The following is a 22,894-nucleotide window of genomic DNA, read 5'->3' on the forward strand; positions in this document are numbered from 1 at the left end:
ATATGCCTCACATCAATCTGATAAGAACATTTTCAAATTACTTCTACGCCTTTTCGAGAAAAATGTTTTAAGAAGTATTGAAAAAGTTTTTTACTCTCTTTCAAGGTTAAAAAGGACAAAATTTCTAAAGAGAAATACCTTTGAAAGATGACAAATCATCTGAACAAAGGGAAGATTTCAAAAATCCCTTCATCTTATCAAAGCAACATTTTTTTCAAAGAACAAAGAAAAATTAATGAACATTTCAAAAATACAAAAAACATGTTTTCCACCATTAAAAAGGGGGAAATTGTTAAGTTAAAAGATGATCCCCTAAAATTAGAGTTTTAATGCTAACAAACAAAGCATTTTTATGTAGAAGAAATGTCTATGAAAAATTCTTTGAAACGTATCTTTAAAAGGTTTATTAGATGAAGTGTAAGACATAGATTATCTATAAAATGATTACTGATCAAATGGAGCATATAGTTTGTCTCATATACATTAAATATTTATCATTTATTGAGACTAATGACAAAGTTCGCTTTGAATATTTCATTCCTTAACAGATTTAATCAAAAGACCATCTCGAAACTGACAAATCTATTAAAGAGAAGAACCATGCTTTCCACTAGAAACAAATCTTGAAAATCATGAAGAAAAAAAAAAGATAAAATCACTACAATAGTTGTTTTACGCTGACATTGCTTCAGCCAGCTCCATTTGGTATGAAAAGTTGATAAGTAGCCTCCTTGATCAAATAAGAGGTACTGTTGGTGAATATATTTAATATTCACATTAAATGTGTCAAACGGTTACCTGTCACCACAAGGAAGACAATTAAGACAGACGAAGCAAACTTATGAACTATACTCAAAGTGATGCAATAGTCATCTTCTCTAGGCTACTATATAAGAAGATTTAAAAGCTCAAGAAAGAAAGAGAGATGGAATATTTTTACATAAGAGACACTATTTGTAATTTATATATAAATATTTGTACAAAAACACTTTCTGAAAATCTATTCATTCTTGTATACATTCATTACTCTATAATTGGTTGTATAATGTCCAAGTGAGATGAACACAACATTTGAGTAATCTTTATAACCAATGTTATAAGGTTGATCCTAGAGAGACTTGTTTGTAAAATAATATTTGGTTGTTGAGCTTGGAGATACTTGTCCGTAAAAGAATACTTAGATATTAAGTTTAGAGAGGTTTGTTGTTAAAAGAATACTTTGTAAGTTTTATAAATTTTCTAGTACATCATTATTTTATAGAAAATTAAAGGATCTTTGAAATTCATGATGCTCACATAATAATAAGAAAGTGCGTACCTTTCTCCATAGTAGAAAATTCCTTTGATCCTTAGAGTGCTTTGATCTTCTTCGAGAAAAGAACCAAGATTTCACTCCCTTTGACTTTTCTTTTCTACTCTCTCTATCTTTCGTGATGGCTAGGGTTTGAGAGAATACTTTCTGTCAGGGGTGTGGACCTTGTCTCACATTAGTGGATATTTATAATCCCTAAAGATTGTTATTTCCATCAAATAACAATTATTCTCATAAATGCTCCATTAAACCCATTTATGATTTAGTCTTTAATTATTTAATTATTTATTAGTCCCTTTATATATTACATATTTTCCACATGAGACATAATTATCTTACATTCTCCCACTTGACTCATGTGACATTTCTAACAATGGACTAATAAATAAATAATTAAATCAACATAATGCGCATTAAAATGGCTAAATCATTTTATACATTGGGTTCATCATAATTTCATATTTAAAAATATGAACTAATTTGAGTCATGGCGGTTGTACATCAGTTTAATCGACATAGTCCCTTCCATGTACTACAAACAAGTCTTCTTCTTAATATGATCATTAATAAGGAGCACATACTTGGTCCAACTTTATATCTTTATTCAAGATAACACCTATTTACATTACTCTAACACAAATATGCATAAAACCATAGAAAACAGGTACTCAGAAACATATCATTAATGAGCTCAAAATGTCAATCACTTAATATCAAATAAACATAATACTCAATAATCATTAGTAACAATAATGCCCATATTTTTAACATGCTCAATAAATGTTTTGGGCAGTAATCCCTTTGTTAAAAGGTCAACTATCATAAGGTTTGTGCTAATATGTTCTATTAACATTCTTTGTTTCTGAAATTTTTCCTTCACGACAAAGTACTTTAATTTCATATGCTTAGCACCCTTAGAGTACTTGTCATTCTTAAAAAATATTGATGCAGAATTATCAAATTACATTTTCAGCGGCTTGGCAATACTGTCGACAATTTCAAGCCCTGAAATAAAGTTCTGCAACCAATTAGTCTGAATTGTAGCCTCAAAACATGCTACAAATTCAGCTTCCATAATCGATGAAGCAAAAAATTGTTTGTTTTACACTTTTCCATGATATTGCTCCTCCAGCTAAAAGAAATACATAGCCAATAGTGGATTTTTTTTTTTGAATCCACACATCCAGCAAAATCAAAATTTGAATATCCAATCACCTTAAGGTGATTAGACCTCCTATATGTAAGCATGTAACACTTTGTTCCCTATAAGTATATCAAAACTTTCTTTGCAACTTTCTAATGTTTCATTCCCGAATTACTTTGGTATCTTCCTAACATTTCAGCTGCAAAACTTATATCTGGTCGAGTACAGATCTGAGCATACATGATACTCCCAACAACTGATGCATACGGAATTGCTCCCATTTGTTTTCGTTCCAAGTCATTTTTAGGACATTGAGTGAGACTAAACTTGTCTCCTTTCTGAATTGGAACGGGCGATGCTGAGCACTTTTCCATCCTGAATCTCTCTAGTACTTTATTGATATATGCTTTCTGAGACAAGCCTAATAGTCCTTGCGATCTATCTCGGAATATTTCTATTCCTATCACATAGCTTGCCTCCCCATATCTTTCATTTCAAAGTTACTAGAGGGAAACTTCTTAGTCTCATGAAGAAGACCAAGATCATTAGTTGCAAGCAAGATGTTATCAACATATAGAATTAAAATATAACTTTACTCCCACTGACCTTCAAATATATTTATCGATCAACAATGTTTTCTATAAATCCAAAGGAAATAATGGTATCATTAAGCTTTAAATACCATTGGCGGGAAGCTTGCTTAAGTCCATATATTGATTTCTTTAATTTGCACACCATGTGTTCCTTTCCTTCAACCGAGAACCCCATTGGTTGGTCCATGTAAACATTCTCCTCCAAAATTTCCATTTAGAAAGGCAGTTTTCACATCCATTTGATGTAGCTCCAAGTCATAATGGGCTACTAATTCCATGATAATTCTAAAAGAATCTTTTCGTGAGACGGGTGAAAAAGTCTCTTTGTAATCAATGCCATCTTTTTGAGTAAAACCCTTAGCAACAAGTCTAACCTTGTACCTTTCAAGGTTGCCATCAGAGTCACGTTTAGTCTTAAAGACCCACTTACAACCAACTCTCTTGCAACCTTCTGGCAATTCTACAAGGTCCCAAACATCATTTTGTTCCATGGATTTTAATTCTTCTTTCATGGCATTTAACCACTTTTTCAGAATTATCACAACTTACAGCTTGTGAAAACGAAACTGGATCATTCTCATTAATACTTGAGTCATTTTCTAACTCATGTAGATATACCATATAGTCATTCGAAATAGCTAGTCTTTTTTCTCTTTGTGACCTTCTTAATGCTATTTCTTGTGGTTGTTCTACAACAAGTTCATTATGAATCATGGGTTCATTATTGTGTTGCTCTTCTTCATTGTTGTTTGACTCAACAGTTAGAAGAACACTTACTTTATTGCCAGAGGCATAAGTCAAAGGAACTTGCATTCTAACTTCTTTGACTTCCACTTTCTGTGAAATTGTACTCCCACTAACTTCACCATTTTCAATGAACCTTGCATTTCCAGTTTCAACAATTCTCATATTATGATTAGGACAATAAAACATATACCCTTTTGATTTTTCTGGATAACCAATGAAATATCCACTAATTGTTCTTGCATCCAATTTCTTTTCTTGTGGATTATAAATCCTTATTTCTTCCTGACAACCCCAAACATGTAGGTGTCTTAAACTAGGTGTCCTACCAGTCCACAGTTCAAAAGGTGTCTTTGAAACTGCCTTACTAGGAACCCTGTTTAACAAATACATGGCAGTTTTCAAGGCATACATCCACAAATATATGGGTAAAGTTGAATTACTTAACATACTCCTAACCATATCCATTAATGTTCTATTACGCCTTTCTGATACACCATTTTGTTGTGGTGTACCTAGCATTGTATATTGAGCACAAATGCCACGTTTCTGAAGAAGTTTAGCAAATGGACCTAGGTGTTGCCCAGTTTCATTATATCTTCCATAATACTCACCACCTCTATCAGATCTTACAACTTTCACTTTTTTGTCTAATTGCCTTTCTACTTCATTCAAGTAAATTTCTAAGGCATCGACTGCTTGAGATTTCTCATGCAATAGATAGACATAACCATAACGTGAATAGTCATCTATAAAGGTAATGAAGTATTTTTCCTTTCCGAAAGAATTGACATCAAAAGGACCACATATGTCGGTATGCACAATTTCAAGAAGCTGACTGCTTCTTGTAGCTCCTTTCTTTGTATGTTTTGTTTGTTTTCCTTTAATACAATCCACACAAATATTTAGATCCGTAAAATCTAGATTTGGAAGAATTTCATTTTTTATTAATCTTTCCATTCTTTCTCTAGAAATGTGACCTAAACATCTATGCCACAAGAAAGCAGAACATTCATTTACTAAACTACGTTTAGTACCAATGTTATGATGTAGAGTCAAGAGGGTTTCATCATACAAACCATCTAAATTCAATTTATATAAACCATCACAAAGAATACCAGTACCAATGAGATGATTACGCTTAAATAAACTGAAACATCCATTACCAAAAGTAAAAGAGTATCCAATAGCATCAAGTTTAGATAATGAAACTAAATTTCTAGATAAATTAGGTACATAAAGAGTTTCCAATAAATCTAAATGATGTCCAGTATTAAGGATTAAACGATAAGTCCCAACTGCTTCCACTGGAACTTTCACTCTATTCCCCATGAAGACGAACTTCTCATTTGGGCTTATGGTTTGGATTGTAGTGAATCCCTACATCGTATTAGAAACATGAGTCGTACATCCAGAATCGATCCACCATGTATTATGGGGAACTTCAGTTAAATTTGACTCAAAACATACATAAGCATTAAACTTACCTTTCTTTTCGAACCAAGCCTTACGTTTTGGGCAATCCTTCTGGAAGTGTCCAGATTTCCCACAAAAATGGCAATTATTACCCTTTGATGCTTTCTTCTGGATTGGTACAGATGCCTCATTAATCTTTAATGGCTTTTTGCCCTTATCATGTTTCTTAACAAACTTCTTTCCAGCTCCTTGATTCCCTTGGTGGCTTACATAATGAATTGAGTGACTTCCTTGATTCTTAAGTCTCGTTTCCTCCTGAACCAACATACTATGCAATTCACGCACATTCCATTTGTCTTTCATGGTATTATAGCTCATTTGAAATGGCCCATACTCAGTCGGTAATGAGTTAAGAATAAATTGTACAAGGAAATTATCATTCACATCCATTCCCAAGGACTTAAGTCTTGCTGCAATATTTGTCATCTCAATGACATGCTCATGCATAGTACGTGAACCATCAAACTTCATGGTGGTCAGTGTACTCATTAGTGTCCCAGCAAGAGACTTATCAGCTGTTTGAGAGCGCTCTCCCACAAAACCCATAAATTCTTTAGCACTTTCAGTTTTGGGTAGAGCTGTCTTAATACTGTCAGCAACAGTCATTCTCATGAACATAAGGCAGAGTTTGTTAGACTTTTCCCAAGCTTTATAATAGGCTTTTTCTTCATTACTACTAGAATCAGTAATAGTAGCAGGCTTCTCTTCCAATATAGCAAGATCTTGATCCAAAACACCGAGGTGAAATTGGACTTGCTCATTCCAGTCAGAGAAATTAAGCCCATTAAAAATTGGAACAGACGCTACAAGAGAATTCAGTGAATTGGGAACATATATTTTATAGTAAAATTTTACATAAGTGTTTTGAGACATAAAGTACATGCTACATATAATATATACAAACATCAATCAATAGTATATTGATGCTCTCCTTTGGGTGATACATCAACACACAACATACAAACATAATGATGCTAATAAATTTAATCATTATTTTGCAATTAAACATGCACCAATTAAAATTATCTAATACCTTTGGGTATATAAATAATTTAATAGCACATATAAGTCACACACAATTATATTCATTAATTATGAGAACAACTAATCAACCTTTGGGCGATACATAAATGTCTTATAATAATGAATTTCAATATACCCATAAACAAACAAATATTTTATTTAGCATCCATTATTCTATGGGTAACTGAATTAAATCACCATTAATTTGGAATTAAATAAATATAAAATCTGGCCACTTTGGTGACTAACAAATTCATCATACAATTAATTTCAAGTAAATGAAAACTTTACTAGTCTCAATTTAAAGTCATTCATGAATTTCATAAAAGAAAGTAAAGTAAAACTTCATACTTTAGAAATTGAGAACATTGAAATTCTACGTTGAAATACATGAAGGTAACATGCGCAGTCACAAATTCCAAAATTTGATTAAAAGGAAAAATCAATTATTTCCAATTAAAAATATTAATTTTTTACGTTGAAACACATAAGGTAGAATACGCAGTCACAAATTCCAAATTTTGACTAAAAAGAAAAAATCAATTCTTTCCATTAATGTGGAATTAAATAAATATAAAATTTGGCCACTTTGGTGACTAACAAATTCATCGTACACTTAATTCCAAAATTTGATTTATAAAAAAATCAATTCTTTCCAATTTGATATACAAATTTAGGTATTTCATAAAAAGGAAACTTTCAAGAAAATAATTCTTGCGCGATTACCACTAGGATTTCGATAATGTGGGATTTAATATATTGATCATAATTCAAAATTAAGAATTATATTCATGATTCAAAACAAACAACATACAGCGGAAAATTAAACATAATATTGCAACAATGACCTTGATAGAATTATTCCACTTCCGGTGGTACCAAAGGATCAAACATAACACTTATATAATATTCATTTATTTATCTATCCTTTTCCTTTTCACTTTTCATAATATTTTCCCACTTCAGGTGAAGAAAATATTCTTTTATTTTCATTGTCGTACAATTATCTCACTTCGGGTAAGAAAATATCCTTTTATTTTCATTGTTGCACAATTATCTCACTTCTGGTGAGAAAATATTCTTTTCATTATTGTACAATTATCTCACTTCTGGTGAGAAAATATTCTTTTCATTATTGTATAATTATCTCACTTCCGGGAGAAAAAATTGCTTGAAATTTCTTGATTTGACAATGTCTTCTTGATCATTGCAAAATCGTTATATATGTATATATATATATAACATTCATGGAGAATTATACAATTTTACAACACATATCATTCACGGAGAATCATTCAATTTCAAAACCTTGCTCTGATACCACATGTAAGTTTTATAAATTTTCTAGTACATCATTATTTTATAGAAAATTAAAGGATCTTTGAAATTCATGATGCTCACATAATAATAAGAAAGTGTGTACCTTTCTCCATAGTAGAAAACTTCTTTGATCCTTAGAGTGCTTTGATCTTCTTCGAGAAGATAACCAAGATTTCACTCCCTTTGACTTTTCTTTTCTACTCTCTCTATCTTTCGTGATGGCTAGGGTTTGAGAGAATACTTTCTGTCAGGGGTGTGGATCTTGTCTCACATTAGTGGATATTTATAATCCCTAAAGATTGTTATTTCCATCAAATAACAATTATTCTCATAAATGCTCCATTAAACCCATTTATGATTTAGTCTTTAATTATTTAATTATTTATTAGTCCCTTTATATATTACATATTTTCCACATGAGACATAATTATCTTACATACTTGGGTAGCGGCTTGAAAAGAACAGTCAAAGAATACTTGTTATAGATCTTGGGAAAGAATTCTTGTAACTTTGAGAAAGTTAGTATAACTCAATCTAGTTGGATTGAGAACTGGACATAGTCTTTGTGTTTGAGACAAACTAGTATAAAAATATTTAGTGTTCCATATGTTCTTTCGATTACTCATCCAACACTTCGTTTTTCATTGATACTACTTTACTCCTAAAAAGTGTGAATTTTTTATATTCACTATTTAATCCCTTCTTTTAGTGACTATCTTTTCTCCACAAAGTTCTTACTAAATAAATAAAGTTTACAATCTTTTTCAAATATTTAAAAATTATTTGGTATCTCGTAACATAAATTAAAATTAACAATATATATATATATATATATATAATCAAGAGAAACAATGTTATAAAAAATGAATAATATAACTTATTTATGTACGCATGTTTTTCTCATTTAAGCGCAAATTTTTGTTATAATTTTAGATAATACTACCTCCAACTCTAATTATAAACAACTTAAGACAAATCATAAAATTTAAGAAAGGTTATTAATATAGTTATTTTTAATTAATTTTACTATAAATTCAAATTTTATTCTAAATATATCATTTATTTTAAGTAGTTGTTATATTTGATGTTAGTTATAAGTGAATGCATAAAAAACAAAATCAATAATAAATAAAAGATATAAAAGAAATTTAACCTTAAATAACTATAAAACTAATAATTGTTACTTATAATTATAACCAAAAAAACCTAATGTATTTCTTGTAATTAAGACTAGAGATAATATATTGTATGGACTATGGTTAGGATGGAGCGCTTTTATATGTGGTACATGGTGGACAATAATTTTTAATCGTTAGATTAAACTTATCCTATATTTTATATCATATGTTCACCGCAACATATTATGCTTTCTAACACCCTTCACACTTTGACTACATCCATTAAAGAACATTTGTTCTCTTGGTCATTGTGTGACCACCATTGATGAAGTCTCCTTTTGAACTTGACCTCTACTCCTAGTGCAACCTCGGTTATTTTGTTGTTGGCATCAATGGAGTCTTCATTCAACACCTCTTGACATTGGATATGTGTCTTGCACTTGAAAGCTCTCAAGACAATCACTTTAAATCGCAATCCCTCAACTTCGCACACCTCTTCAAGTTTCTTCTCTCTCTTCTCACACTTGAATTTGTGTAGGGTAAAAACCACTTTGTTATGCTATTTTTCACCTTAAAGTTTTCTTTTGTTTTGGAATCAAATGAGAAAAAAAAAAAAAAAAAAAAAGTGAACGTCATGGTTGGTTTCTTGGAACTATACACATGCAAAATTTCAAGCCTTTATTTTTAATTTTTGACAAAAAAGAAAATGATAATGGCAGAGGAGTGGTGATGATCACCAACCATGAAAGAAAACAAGGGTAGGGAAGTGAAAAAATATTGAGGGAGGAATAATCCAATGTAAAAGACCTAGAACAAATTAATCATACTACATATTAGATTCTCTTTAAAATTAGTCTTGTGACAATAGTGTAAAATGTGGTTACTTGATGTCCATACCCATTTCCCATATCACCTACCTGGTAAATATATATGGTCCAAACTAAGCATTTATTTTTGAAGGATAACATTGATTACCTAATATTTTCCCCGCCTTACAATGACGATAATTTTAATATTTAAAAAATATCTTAAAATAAAAAATATTTTTATTTTTTAATATAATATTAATTTTTTTCCTAATTTATCTATTAATAATTTATGTAATTACCACAATTAAAAGTAATAAATTTATTAAATGGTAGACTATTTTAATAAAATTATATCAAACAGTAATATATATTTATTAATTGTTATTCTTAAACTATATGTAAAAATTTTAAATTGTAATAATTGTGGGACAGAAAAAGTAAATGACACTTGACTCAAAACTCAAAATGTTCATAAACTCTTGGCGTAGAGATTACAATTATGCATATGACGAGAAAATTAAATACTCCCATTGCTTCACAAAGCTAAAGGAATAAACACAAAACAAGCAACATATTACAAAAACATGGTTATTCAAACATACTTGAGAAATGATTAGCTAGTGCTTAACAATCAACACAAGAGGTTCTATTCTCACATGTCACAATGGAGTAGGTTGCATGCATTCTCTGGCACTCAACTGTTTCATTGCTTTCAGCACCACATTAAGCTCAATCAGAATCTGATGATGATGAAATATTTTTGTGTTTGGAAGCTTCTTTCTCTTTCTTCTTTCCCTTCTTCCCATGCTTTTGTTCCTTGTGATGGTGGCCTTGGTGATGCTCAGTGGAGAAATCTGAGATATCCATGTGCACACCTGGATCATTGGCCTGATAGCTGCCACCAAACATGATTGAGTTGTTGATGGCTTGGAAGTTGCTGTTAACATAGGTGCTGAGAGCCTCTGGCTCTTCACCATGAGAAGGGTTGCCTGATTTTTCATCCAATTCACTTCTCATGGTGGCACCGTTGTTGTTTCCTACAAGGGCAACCATGCTCAAACCATGTTGTTCATCGTTATTCAAATGGTGGGTTGAGCCTGGTTTGTGAAAATCTGTGACCTTGTGAGTGATGGTAGAGACCATGTCCCTAATCTCTCTATCCAATTGCTTGTGTTTCTCTCCTTCAGCAGATGGAGAGTGACTTGGCTGCACTGGTGAAGGCATTTCCTTATGGTGAATGAATGGAGATTTTTCACTTTAGTGATGTATGTGTCTGATTTGTTGTGTTCAATATGAATGTGAATGTGGGTGTGGGTGTGTTTATATGAGGAAGATGTGTGACTCTAAATTTTTGTGGGGAATAAAGGGAGTGGAATGACTTGAAATGCAATAAAAGGATATTTAATTTATTCTAATAAGCAGAGAAAAGCTGAAGAAGGATTGCTTGACATTGGGTTAGCCTATTATGCTTACACTTTGTGCTTTTATTGCCGTCTATATCATTGTGAAGGGAAAGAATAGCATTTTTAAACTTAATTTAAAAGCCAAATTGGACGAATCGTTGTCACACGAGAGGCACACAGACCTGAGCCATATTAAGAAGTTGATCCCTTTTTGTTTTTCAAATATTCTCCTTGGGAATTTTGAAAATAAATATATTACACTCTGAACTCAATGTATTTTAAAGAAGGGTGCTCTCCGCCAAAAAAAAAAAAAAAAAACGGGTGAAAACACTTTTTTAATGCATTATTATATAATAGTTTAAATTTATTAATAAAACATAAAATTATGATTTTTAATAAACTTCAATTAATAATAAAGCATTTAAAAAATAACATGCTCCTTACATTTCTTTTTTAAAAGCCAAATTGAAGATTAACCGCTAAGTGTTGGACATTCAACATTGCACTAGTTGCTAAATGCGTGATTTGAGAAAACATTTTTTTTTTTATTTTATTTTATTTTATTCTATTTTACGAAATTCATATAAGAAAAAGAAAAATTAAAACAAAAAACAATAACAAGGTACATTCAACTTATTCAAGTTCGTTGTTTCTTATACAAACTTTTAGAAACCAAAAATAAAGTATCGAAACATAAAAATATATTTATTATATAGTAGTGCTAAATAGTATAAAAGATCGTTCCTTAAGTTGTGGTTAATTGTTAGTTCGAATCGTTTAATATTTGTGTTTTTTAATTAATGATCAAGATTCGATCATTAACTAGAACATTAAGGATTATTGACTCGATCACTGTACTCTTATATGAACCAACCCAAAGAAAAAATATTATATCTCCTTATATAACCAACAAAAAATAGTATGAAAAATACCTACATTTCATTGCTCTGAAAAACATTAGACTCAAACTTTTTAAGTAAGAACTCAAATTCGAATATTTAGGATTAAAAGATGAAAATAAAGGAACCCAATTAAAAATTCTTCAACATAAATTAGTAATCAACTTTTGATAAATACTTCCCATCAATAACGGTTACCGGAAAAATAGGGCGAAAGATTTTGGTGGAAAAACTTTTTCAAAACAGGCTCTAAACTTCTAATATAATTGGTTCAATTATAACCTTGAAATAAAAAAGATTTGATAACTAACTAAAAGTATTCATGCTATTCGAATTCATACCAATAAACAATTCCTTAAATCATTGAAAAGAGCTCATAATCCCCTCAGCGCACAAAAAGAAAACTATGTATACTACTAAATAAAGGAATAAAGTTTTGGAAATTTGACTGTAATTTTTTCACTTCTGGTATATCATGATTTTACATACTAAACGTTACACGTGCATTACTTTCGTGTCCACATAAGGATTAACTTACTCGGATGTGTTTTCAAGCTTCTGCAACAGGGATTTAACTCGCTTTCATCAGCCTATGAAGACTTCTAAATCCTTTTTCCTCTCGTACAAATAAAGCAGCAAATTAGCATGCATTGCAAAAAAAAAAAAAATGGAGCAGTTACATTGTACAAACCTACAAGGTACAGTCACATGGAAAACAATTGGGGAATTTTGACACCCACCTTAATAATGACAGAATAAAGGAATCAGGCATAAACAGCATAACCTCATTTCTGGGGGAACACATGGCTGTTAAATTAAATATTGCACAGTTAGTAAGGCTTGCTGTAAAGACCAAGCAAGGGTTTCTCCCTCTCCTGTACTCTTTTCCTTGCAGCCTCTCTGGCCTTGAGAGCTGCTTTTTCTTCATCAGAGATAACCTTAGATTTTTCAACAGGTCTTTTTCTCTTTCCAACCGCAAGAGATGAAGGAGCAGCTTTCGTATTTTTTTTGGGATTCAAAGAAGTTGTTACAACTGGCCCAGGTGCAGATCCATTATGAAACATATTTGCTTTGTTTTCATCTGATTTGGACTGTGACGTTGACAAGGACTTCTTTGCAGTTGATCCATTGTTCCCGGCATTAGATGTGAAGTGTGGGGAGGCATATGCTTCTTCTTGTGTCACCCACTTTCCTGTTGAAATTTCTTTACGTCAATATGCTATCCATTATCGACATGATATTATACATGTAAGACAACAATTCTAGTGTTATACCTATGGCATCAGAATAGTAAAATCCTGACTTTGGGTCATAGTAAAATCCATTTGTCTTGTGGAAGTAATAGCCTGAACTGCTGTCAAACTCCCATTCTACAAAATCATGCAGAAATAATCAGTTGAGATGCAAAATGAATACAGAAAAAATGTAACACTGACACATCTACTGTGAATACATTGAGTTTGTATCGAGAACCAATGTATGAAGCTACAAGAATATTCTTTCAGGATCATGCTCCTCTGCTGTTTAAACTTTAAAAAAAGTGCAGAGATCCTGCTGACCTTAATTTTAATTGTTTTATGTTAAAATGTTAAAGCTAAATGTCTTTAAGAACAAATTCGGCCCTAAAGAATGTAAATACGTGAGGTGCTGTTCAAAATACAACTGCAGGTTATCCATTCCCATATTTTTTTTCCATGCTGAGCAGGAAGAAAAAATTAAATTATGCTTGTCAACACAAACAGCTCACAAGACCATGAATAGTTTCAGTCTTTCAGAAAATAAATTTTAAATTTATTGAGGGGAAAAAATTTGAGGATGTAATTATTAGACTTGTTTTGATCTTTCAAAGTTTCAATGAACCTAGTATGAGAAGCCACAATATGAACTAGATTTCAATATTATGTAATCTTTTTACATAATATTATAATCTACCAAAATGAAAATAGGGGACCTGGACGGCTGGACCAAGGGATGGAGTGGAGGATAGGGAATAATATCAAGTCTTTAGATTTGATATTTGAGTCCTTTCCGAGGAAAAAGGAATTCCACTTTTTTAATGGAAGAAAGAAATTATCTATGCGACATTTTTAGAGCTGTGTTCATACCACAGATTAAAGTTCCCTGGAGAGAAAATTAAAATTTGAGCGAAACATAATTAGATTATGTAGCCCAAGTTTCCTAAAGACAGCATGCCACTAATCTTAAAAGGTCAAAATTTGGGCTTATTTTAATAATCTATGATTGACTCCAACTCCTAAATTTACCACATGAAATTAATATTACTTGCCTCAATTTCCAATTGTCAATAGATAGTCTTCCATTTCCCCTTACAAAGTAAACTCTGTCATAACTGCAGCTTACAGAGCAATTACTCATAAAGTAACGGTTGTCTACCATATCCATTTATATAAACCAACTCCCACCAAAAATAAAAACTGGTCTTTTATAATAGTCACTAATCACCCTAGGAGAGAAGTGTGGTGCACTCCTAGAAAATCTTCTTTGCAATGCTTTGAAAGACCAGATAATGCGAGTAATTTTTGGAAATGGGGCACTCATAACTGAGTTTACTCAACTCTTTTTTCTTTGGCGAGGGAACTAATTTATTCCCCTATAGTATATGATCTATAGTTTAAATAGTTTGAATGTCAAAACATGCATCAGACTAAGTAAATTAATTGCTAGTTAGAACACAATAAATAGAAATGAATAGAAGTTATACTTACAACCTTGGTCATCCAATTCATGCGATTCTCTTGTTTCCTCAAACTTTGCCTTATCCTTTTGGTAGCTACGCTGCGCTTTCTGCATTAGAATAAAAAGAAAAGGATGCATAAAAATTTACAAATCTCATCTGAGTGTAAATGTGTACAAAATATACAGTACTCCCACAACATCCAAATGTTTCCCATTTGCCAAAAGTTAAGCAAGGGTGAATTTCCAGCAAACTCTCCTGTCCTGTTTGAGAACCGTGCCAGTTCTTGTACAAGGCCGATTTACTATGGTAACAAGACCAGTTACTTGGACAGTTCACTAATTGAATCGGTGGGTCCAGCACAGGTTTTATACCAGTGATATCATGAACAAGTATAAAGAATGCAGCATCAGTATCACAAATATAAAACAAGTGCAAAAACCCTTACTGCTTCAATTTGCTCAATAGCACGGGCTGTTTCTTTCTGTTCTTTCTCCTTAGCAATATTCTCTTTTCTCATAGCAGCCAGCCTCTTGGCAACATTATCTTTGTGGCGTTGGCCAAGCTCATGATTCCTGATGCTGGAAGGGTTGTTTGATATATATATTTTGCAGAAGTCGCACCATTTGTTGCCCTGGCTGACCCAGTACTGAAAACCATAAAAAAATATATATATAAAATAAAAAATCAAAACCCACCAACTACGAAGTGCATCCATACATATAAGTAGTCACAACTAACAATTCTAACCAAACTTTCACATATCATAAAAATGAGCATATCACTGCATCTCAATAATCCACCCCTGCATCCTTCTCTCATGATGGAATTAATGCATACACAGCCAACAGCTCTTATAAAATATACTTAGTACATGTTTGGTATTCAAAATCTTTCTCACGAAACTGAAAATAAGCGATTTTTTCTCCAAAATAAACTGAACCAAGCATTCAATTGTAGTCTCCTACCTTCTGATTCCGGATACATTAATACAAAAACAAGCTATTTTAACATTAATTTGAATTTTAAGCATCAGAGCTGACACAACATGATAGACCCACCACGAACAGAATTTTTGGGTTGTATTTTCGATGATGAACGGGGCAGAACGCCCGAGCAAAAAAACCGAGATATAAATTTTGCGAAGGGATATTATTGCAAAAAGCAAAGAGTGTGTGATAATGATTGTGAAAAGCGTGTAATGTAAAATTGGGGTGATGAACGCGTTTACCTCAGTCATGGCAGCGGATTAGGGTTGGGAATCGTAAACGAATTGAAACTGAGAAGAGAGTGGTTCGTGTGTTTTGCTGCGAAGTGCACCCAAATTCTCTTCAAATTTCAAAACCCTCCCAAAAAGCAAAGCAAAGAGTTCGGAAACAAAACAATGTCAGAGAATTTTCTCTTAGAAGAGAGAGAGAGAGAGAGAGAGAGAGAGAGAGAGAAGCAGCATTTGTTTGGTCCTGATACGCGTGGAACGAAGCCCACCAAATACCGGGCTAAAAGCCCAACAGCTGGCCCCGGAAGCAGTGTATAGCATGAAACCGGGTCTGAGTTTTTGCTTCTTGCACCCATTAATTTAATTAATACACCAGTCATTTATAAAGATTTTCTAAAGTATCCTTACTTCAACCTTTTCTATTCAGGATCATCCCAAATGTTAAAAATGTATTCTAAAATACCCCATTTAAAATATTAAATGTGTTTTAGAATATTCATTCTAGAATATTAAAAATGCACTCGTTTGAAATATTAAATGTATTTTAAAACATCCATTTTCTAAAATGTTAAAAATATATTTTGGAACAAAAAGGAACTATAATAATCTCACCCTTATGCCACACCTCCTCTCGTCCTCCCCTTTCCAATGGATTCTTTGTCCAATTCAACCAACAATTCTTCATTCTAATAGCAACAACACATTGCATTAATCGACAAGGTCGTGTCCAAATGGGTAGGAATTGTGATACTTGTTAGCAACGAAACAAGCAACAAGTTCTATGAAGTTGTATGGTCCTTGAAATTCCTACTTCAAGATCATGCCTATCACTTGGATATTAGAAAAGAAGGTTCTTCATTTTGAAAAGCTCATTCTTGAATACATTTTTAATATTTTAGAATGAGTGTTTTCAAACACATTTTTCATTCTAGATTAAGTTTTCTAAATCACATTTTTAATATTTTAGAATGGATGTTCAAAAACTCATTTAATATTTTGAATTGAGGGTTACATAACACATTTTTAACATTCTTGATTGAGTATTTTAGAATGGAAAAGATTGAAGTAATGGTAGCTTAGATTTAAAAAAATAAATAAATAAATAAATAAGGGGTGTATGAAACAAAATAATAGGTGCGGGAAACAAATGCCCTAATTCTATAATATTTTCTCGCTGAATAAAGAGTTGTAATAAAAAAAATTAAACAAATTTTTATTTCATAAGCATTTTTAAAGTTTTTTTTATTTATTTCATAAACATGAAAGAAAGAAGAAAAAAATTATACATGAGGGGATTAAAAACAAAACGTCAAGGTGGTCCCATAAAATGTATCCACACGAAGAAAAATGACTTGCATTAATTGTACCATCATAGTTTAGCTTCAAGGAAAGAAAGATTGAACAATAAATAGATCAGAAGGTAGATAGTTTAATTGTTTTTATAAAATGAAAAACAAGTAAATTAGAGAAAATATAAATGAAAAAAAAAATAACTTACAAACTAAAACAATAGTCAAAGTAGCATATTAAAACATGTACCGAAAAAAAGTAGCAAATAAAAATAAGTTAAAATTATTAAAATATTTAATATAAAATTATTTTCATGAAACAAACTTATAAGTATTTTTTTTAATAAATCAACTTATAAACTAATCAAACTTTTTAAAAGCTAATAAAATAACTTGACAAACATATCTAAGTAGTAGAGGTATTTGTGCTGTGATTTGGTTCATTTTTTGTTTAAAAAGTTATTTAAACTAAACAAGAAAATTAAATGCAGTTTGGTTTGTTTCGGTTTGAATGAATTGTGAAAATCAAACTAAACCAATCCAATCTTTTGTAATTTGGTTTTTTTTTATTTTAAAATTTGTTATTTAAAAATTAAATAAAAGTATATAATATTATATTATTATAGAGTAATTTCATATTTCAATCTAAAATTCAAATCAATTCAAATAATTTTGAAAGTTTAAAAAATTGAACTAAACCACTAATTAACAGTTTCACATCAATTTTCAATTTTTTACATCGATTTCTAATTTTTCATTTGGATTAGTTTAATTTTGAACAACCCAACTAAGCATAAACGAATTTGGTTTGTAAATATGTGGTGTGAAATAAGCCCAAGTCAAGAATCCAATTAAGCTAACAATTTGAACTTATTGATATATTATTGTAACAATTACAACACTTTCATAGTCGCTGGCATGAATTGAATTTTATATCATTCTTGCCACTTAGATTTAAATTATTTACTCTTTTTTTTTACGTGGACTATCTACTTTTCGAACTTCTTGTTTCCTGCAATATCAACATCTTTTCATTAATAATATCCAAAATATAATATTTTACTCATTTAAATATATATTTTATTCCTGTAATTTTTTTCATTTTTCATCCTCTTAAACTGAAAAATATTATTTTTTAAATTTAAATATATTTTTTTCCCTACAAAATGAACAAGTCTAAGATTTTGGTACCTGCAATTTTTTCCTCCTCTAAAATTTAGAACTATTATTTTAAATATTTGTTATTATGCAATCATTTTAAGTACTTGTTTGTTTATTAAAAAGTTAAGTGAGCATTTTATAAGTTATTCACAAGTGTTAGTAATACATGCTAGTGTGTAACATTTATAATTTTACAAATCATTAAAATAAGTGTTATTTATTTACTATAAAATCTTCATCAAGAACCAAATAATGATTTTAGAATTTAGAAGATGAAAATCAAAGAAAAAAATATTTTATAAGGATCTAAACCAAACTTTACTCATTTTACAAAGACAAAAAAATATTTCACAATAACCAATAATAATGCTCACAAATTTTTTAAAGATTAAAAACAAAACAAAAAAAAAGATTATAGGAATCAAAATCAAAACTCACTAGTTTTACTAGAAAAACAAAATCACATTTAATCATTATTTTTAATTCCTACAATTATATAGCACTCATTAACAAATTATAAATAGATAAGAGGATCGAGCATATATATATATATATTTTTTTACGAGTGTTCATCTTAAATGGCAACTACTAGTGTCTCTAGTATTATATCAACATATGATACCGAGGGATGACGACAAATAAGGATAGAAACATGTAATAGTTTCCCATCACTTGTTTGGTGCGAATATCTTATCAATGAATGTTTGATAAAATATAAAATTTTAAATAAAAAATAAAATAAAATAAAATAAAACTAAAATTAAATAATTTTAAAAATTTTATCAACATATGATATCTACAGTAGGGAGGAATATGGACATGTAATAGTCCCCTTCACCTGTTCCAATATTTATTTAGCAAATATCGTATCCGTAAATATTGGTCAAAGTATAAATTTTAAATAAAAAGATTAAAATAAAAGTAAAATTAAATAATTTTAAAATATCAACCATTGGTGTATACTTTTCTTTAAACAAGATATGAAAAGTAAAATAAAATAAAATAAATGTATGGTAGAAGATTGAACTACATCCTTTGCAGAATTGCAGTTACTTTTGAACCGGATCCGTATCCGTATCCAATGACCTCCCTATCATTCTCAGCTTTGCATGCGATGAATGTTATAACTTGTTTAGAAAAAGGTCTAGTGACCCCTAAACACACGTATCTTTTTTTTTCTTTTTCTTTTTCTTTTTTAACTATGATATTGGTATTTTTGGAAGTAATAACTAATTTATGCTGAAAAACGAACTCATAAAGATCGGAATTGACAAACATCTATCAGATTTCAGCGTGTTTCCAAACAAGCATTTAGTGTCCTGACTTTGGAAATCTTCAGTGAAAACATCAGATGTTTGCTTCTGTATTGGAGATGTGCTCCTCAATACTGATAAAGTTCATCACATGTATGATTGTTTATGGAGTCCTCAATTTGAAGCTGTGCAAGTAGCTTAAGAGTGACATGACATAATAAGTTGTATTACTGAAAAATGAGTTAATAATGCATATTACAACTTAAGTATTGTAGTCCCTACCATAATTGTAAATTATAGTACAAGACTTTATGACAGCAACAAATACAAATGTTTGTTATGTATTTTTTTTATTTGAAATATATATTTAATAAAATAGTCTCACAACATTAAAATAATTTAGCTGTCTTTGGACAAGATGCTAGAAAACCGATGCTCAATAGTCACAATATGTTCTGTTTAATACTTGGTAGTGGTATGCTGTTGAACAAGTTCTAAGTTTATTTGAGTCTTTTCTTCAATCCTGCTCAAGATGGATATGACTATTTGCACTGTTCTATTTTATTCATAACTGATGCCAAAATCATATTCAAGTTTACCTTTGAAGGCCCTATAAGCACCCTAGATAATCTGTGATTTGTGTATGCAGTAATTTTACAAATTAGCAGGTGGAGGCAGTCACTATGAATTTGTGTATTTTTATGGAAAGAAATAATATGACCCACAGATAAGATGCAGGGAAACATTTCCTTTATTTTAATCACAACTACTATAAAAAAATTGTAATATTGCAGTTTGAATCATATACAAGATAGTAAGTACAACTATTATTAACTGTGTCAAACTCAGCAAATCATTGTTTACAGGTATCATCCTTTCATACTTGTTAACAAGCTAATGTAACTCCTTACTCCTCAGTATCTAAAAAGATATGAACAAACTGCCATTAGGCTCCCTCAATTTACATTAACTAAAGTTGAGCAATAATTAATAAACAATATGTTAACCTGATTGAAGCAATTGGATCCAAAAAACGATGCAAAGCCACTGCTTTTCTTGATATGAAAGTAATTCCAGTGTTGGCTCAATAGTCTTAAATATGATTCTCCACATGGGCAAAGATGCATGAGAAAAACATTCTCCATTTTGGATCATTGTATCAAAACTACTGACATATCATCTGTTAGTCTTACAATACAGATCCCAGAGATGAATGATTCTTCAAAAGCACTTGCTTCAACAAGTGAGGCTTTATATCTTTGTTATGGAATTAATGTATGCTTCAGGAATAACCGATTTCAGTCGCATAAGAAAAGAATTACCACAATCCCCAACTGAAAAAACCAGAGGTGATACCGTAGCAATAAGAACAAAATTTTCACCATTCCCTACATCTATCTTGTACAGCTCATGAAAGACCTCCTTAAAACGATTCACCAACTTGTCATAGAAAACCCTGCTTGGAGGGATGACATTAACAACAAGAATCCCAGATTCACAAAGAACTAATTTAGCAGCAAGAAGAACATCCTTTCTCAAAAATTCCAAAGGCGGAGAACTTACACCGTTCCTTACATCGCTCGAATCCAAATCAACCATAACAACATCAAATCTACACTTGCCCTCATCCTCCACCAAATGACCACCAAAACCATTAACCTCACAACCATTCAATTTCCCATGACATGCAAGCTTCTTCATGGATTCAAAGGCATCCCCAACAACAACATGAACAAACTCACACTCTTCCAATCCAAAATACTTCCTTGCCACCCTCAAAACCTCCCCATCACCCTCCACACCCATGACCTCAAAACCCAATTGAGCTCTCAAAAAAGCTAGCAAAGCCCCACCTCCAACCCCAAGGCACAAAGCCTTGGGCCTAAACCCATTCCGAATCCGCGCCTCCACGTCCCCACAAACCAACACGAGACTAGCCACCATAGGCTCCAAGTAAGGGTGCACCAAAACCCTAAGATCAGGCACAAACCCCACATCACCACCAATGCACACACCATCCAAACCACAACCATCTCTCTCAGGAACAACACAAACTTCAGTCTGAATCAAATTAGGCATCCTCTTGAACCTCAACCTCCTCCTAAACTCCCTCCCATGACCAACCCCACTTTCAATTTCAACATCCTCAACCAACATCTCACCAACACAACACCCAACACATTCATGAATCACCACACTAGAAACCAAGTTATCCTCATAAATCAAAAGGGGTATCTCAGGAACCCCGTTTCTGAACAAAGATCTTGGGGAGAGGGCCAAAAGAAGGGGTTTTGACCACACGTGGAAACCCTTTTGGTGGAAGGAACATTCTGAGGGACGGTTATACACACGTGCGGGGAAAGTTTCTTCCTTGAAGTGGTTCCCTATCAGAATCAAACGTGATATCTGAGGGGCAGTTAAGAGGAGTTGGAGATGACCCAATTCGGTGGAGAAGATCCAATCGGTTTCGCGGCCTTCGGGGACTAACATGGCACCGACTCGGGGTGAGTCGGTGGGGTGGATCGGTGAGTCGAGCACGGCAACTCGGAGGGGGGAATCGGAACATGTTGGATGGGGGATTGTGAAGGAGATGAAGCGAGAAGGGGTTATGCTTTCGAAGGTTGATGCGTCGAGAGCCATCACACACGTTCACACTACTTTGTTATTGTATTCCATCCATCGTCTTTCTTCGATTGTTTAACGTTATCTCCACTGAAGAAGTTGCATTTTTTTCATGACTTTGAGGTTGCAAAACTATCTATAACGATTGAAAAAACGATACTTTCCTTTAAACTATTTTATCCTTGAAAAGTACATTGTATTTCTATTGTAAATGAAATAAGTTACTGTATATTATATAATTATGTTTAAAATTATTTTTTTTTTATAAAATTGATAGATCCATTGATATAAGAAATAGAGATAAACAAAAATAGGTTAAATTATATTTTTGTTTTCTTAAAAAATTATTTATTTTTTTATTTTTAAAATGTTATTTTTATATTTTATTTCTTAAATTTAGATTGAACTAATTTTTTAAATAATGATTATTTTTTAAATATAATTTTGAATCTTTTTAATTGATTTAACACTTAAATTTATCTTATTGGATTCATTTAAATGAGGATTGTTGGACGTCACTAAAGTTTGAATTAAAAATGTCATATGTATAATAAAAGTCACAAAAAATAAGTTAAAAAAATGAAAATTAATCAATTTATATTAATCTTAACATTTTATTTTAATTAATTAGTCATTTCTTATTTAATTAAATAATTAAATTGTTTGAGTTAATATCTAATTAAATGATTAGAACTATTTTATACTTTGATAAAAAAAAGGACTATTTTATATTAATTAATTAGTTATTGTTTAATTTAATAAATTAATTAAATTGTTTGAGTTGGAAAAGGATTATATATTTCTAGAAGCACGTGCA

General features: G+C 31.3%; 3 protein-coding genes across 3 annotated transcripts; all 3 read right to left on the reverse strand.

Moving 5' to 3' along the window:
- Positions 1-9,987: 9,987 nt before the first annotated feature.
- On the reverse strand, positions 9,988-10,966 carry LOC109813745 (uncharacterized). Its single transcript, XM_020377997.3, has one exon. The coding sequence runs from the start codon at positions 10,761-10,763 to the stop codon at positions 10,269-10,271; it is 495 nt and encodes a 164-aa protein (XP_020233586.1). The 5' UTR covers positions 10,764-10,966; the 3' UTR covers positions 9,988-10,268.
- A 1,503-nt stretch (positions 10,967-12,469) lies between these two features.
- LOC109813746 (C2H2 and C2HC zinc fingers superfamily protein) lies at positions 12,470-15,960 on the reverse strand. Its single transcript, XM_020377998.3, has 5 exons — positions 15,768-15,960; positions 14,985-15,185; positions 14,571-14,646; positions 13,116-13,211; positions 12,470-13,033 (listed from the first exon to the last, which is right to left on the reverse strand). Exons 1-5 carry the CDS (start codon positions 15,774-15,776, stop codon positions 12,672-12,674), a joined length of 744 nt encoding a protein of 247 aa, XP_020233587.1. The 5' UTR covers positions 15,777-15,960; the 3' UTR covers positions 12,470-12,671.
- A 4,228-nt stretch (positions 15,961-20,188) lies between these two features.
- Positions 20,189-22,220, reverse strand: LOC109813741 (S-adenosyl-L-methionine-dependent methyltransferases superfamily protein). The gene is made up of 2 exons (XM_020377991.3): positions 20,463-22,220; positions 20,189-20,376 (listed from the first exon to the last, which is right to left on the reverse strand). The coding sequence occupies exon 1, from the start codon at positions 22,093-22,095 to the stop codon at positions 20,707-20,709; it is 1,389 nt and encodes a 462-aa protein (XP_020233580.1). The 5' UTR covers positions 22,096-22,220; the 3' UTR covers positions 20,189-20,376; positions 20,463-20,706.
- Positions 22,221-22,894: the final 674 nt, after the last annotated feature.

The sequence above is a fragment of the Cajanus cajan genome, chromosome 7, assembly GCF_000230855.2.
Source record: "Cajanus cajan strain Asha chromosome 7, NIPB_CcT2T_4, whole genome shotgun sequence".
NCBI lineage: Eukaryota > Viridiplantae > Streptophyta > Magnoliopsida > Fabales > Fabaceae > Cajanus > Cajanus cajan.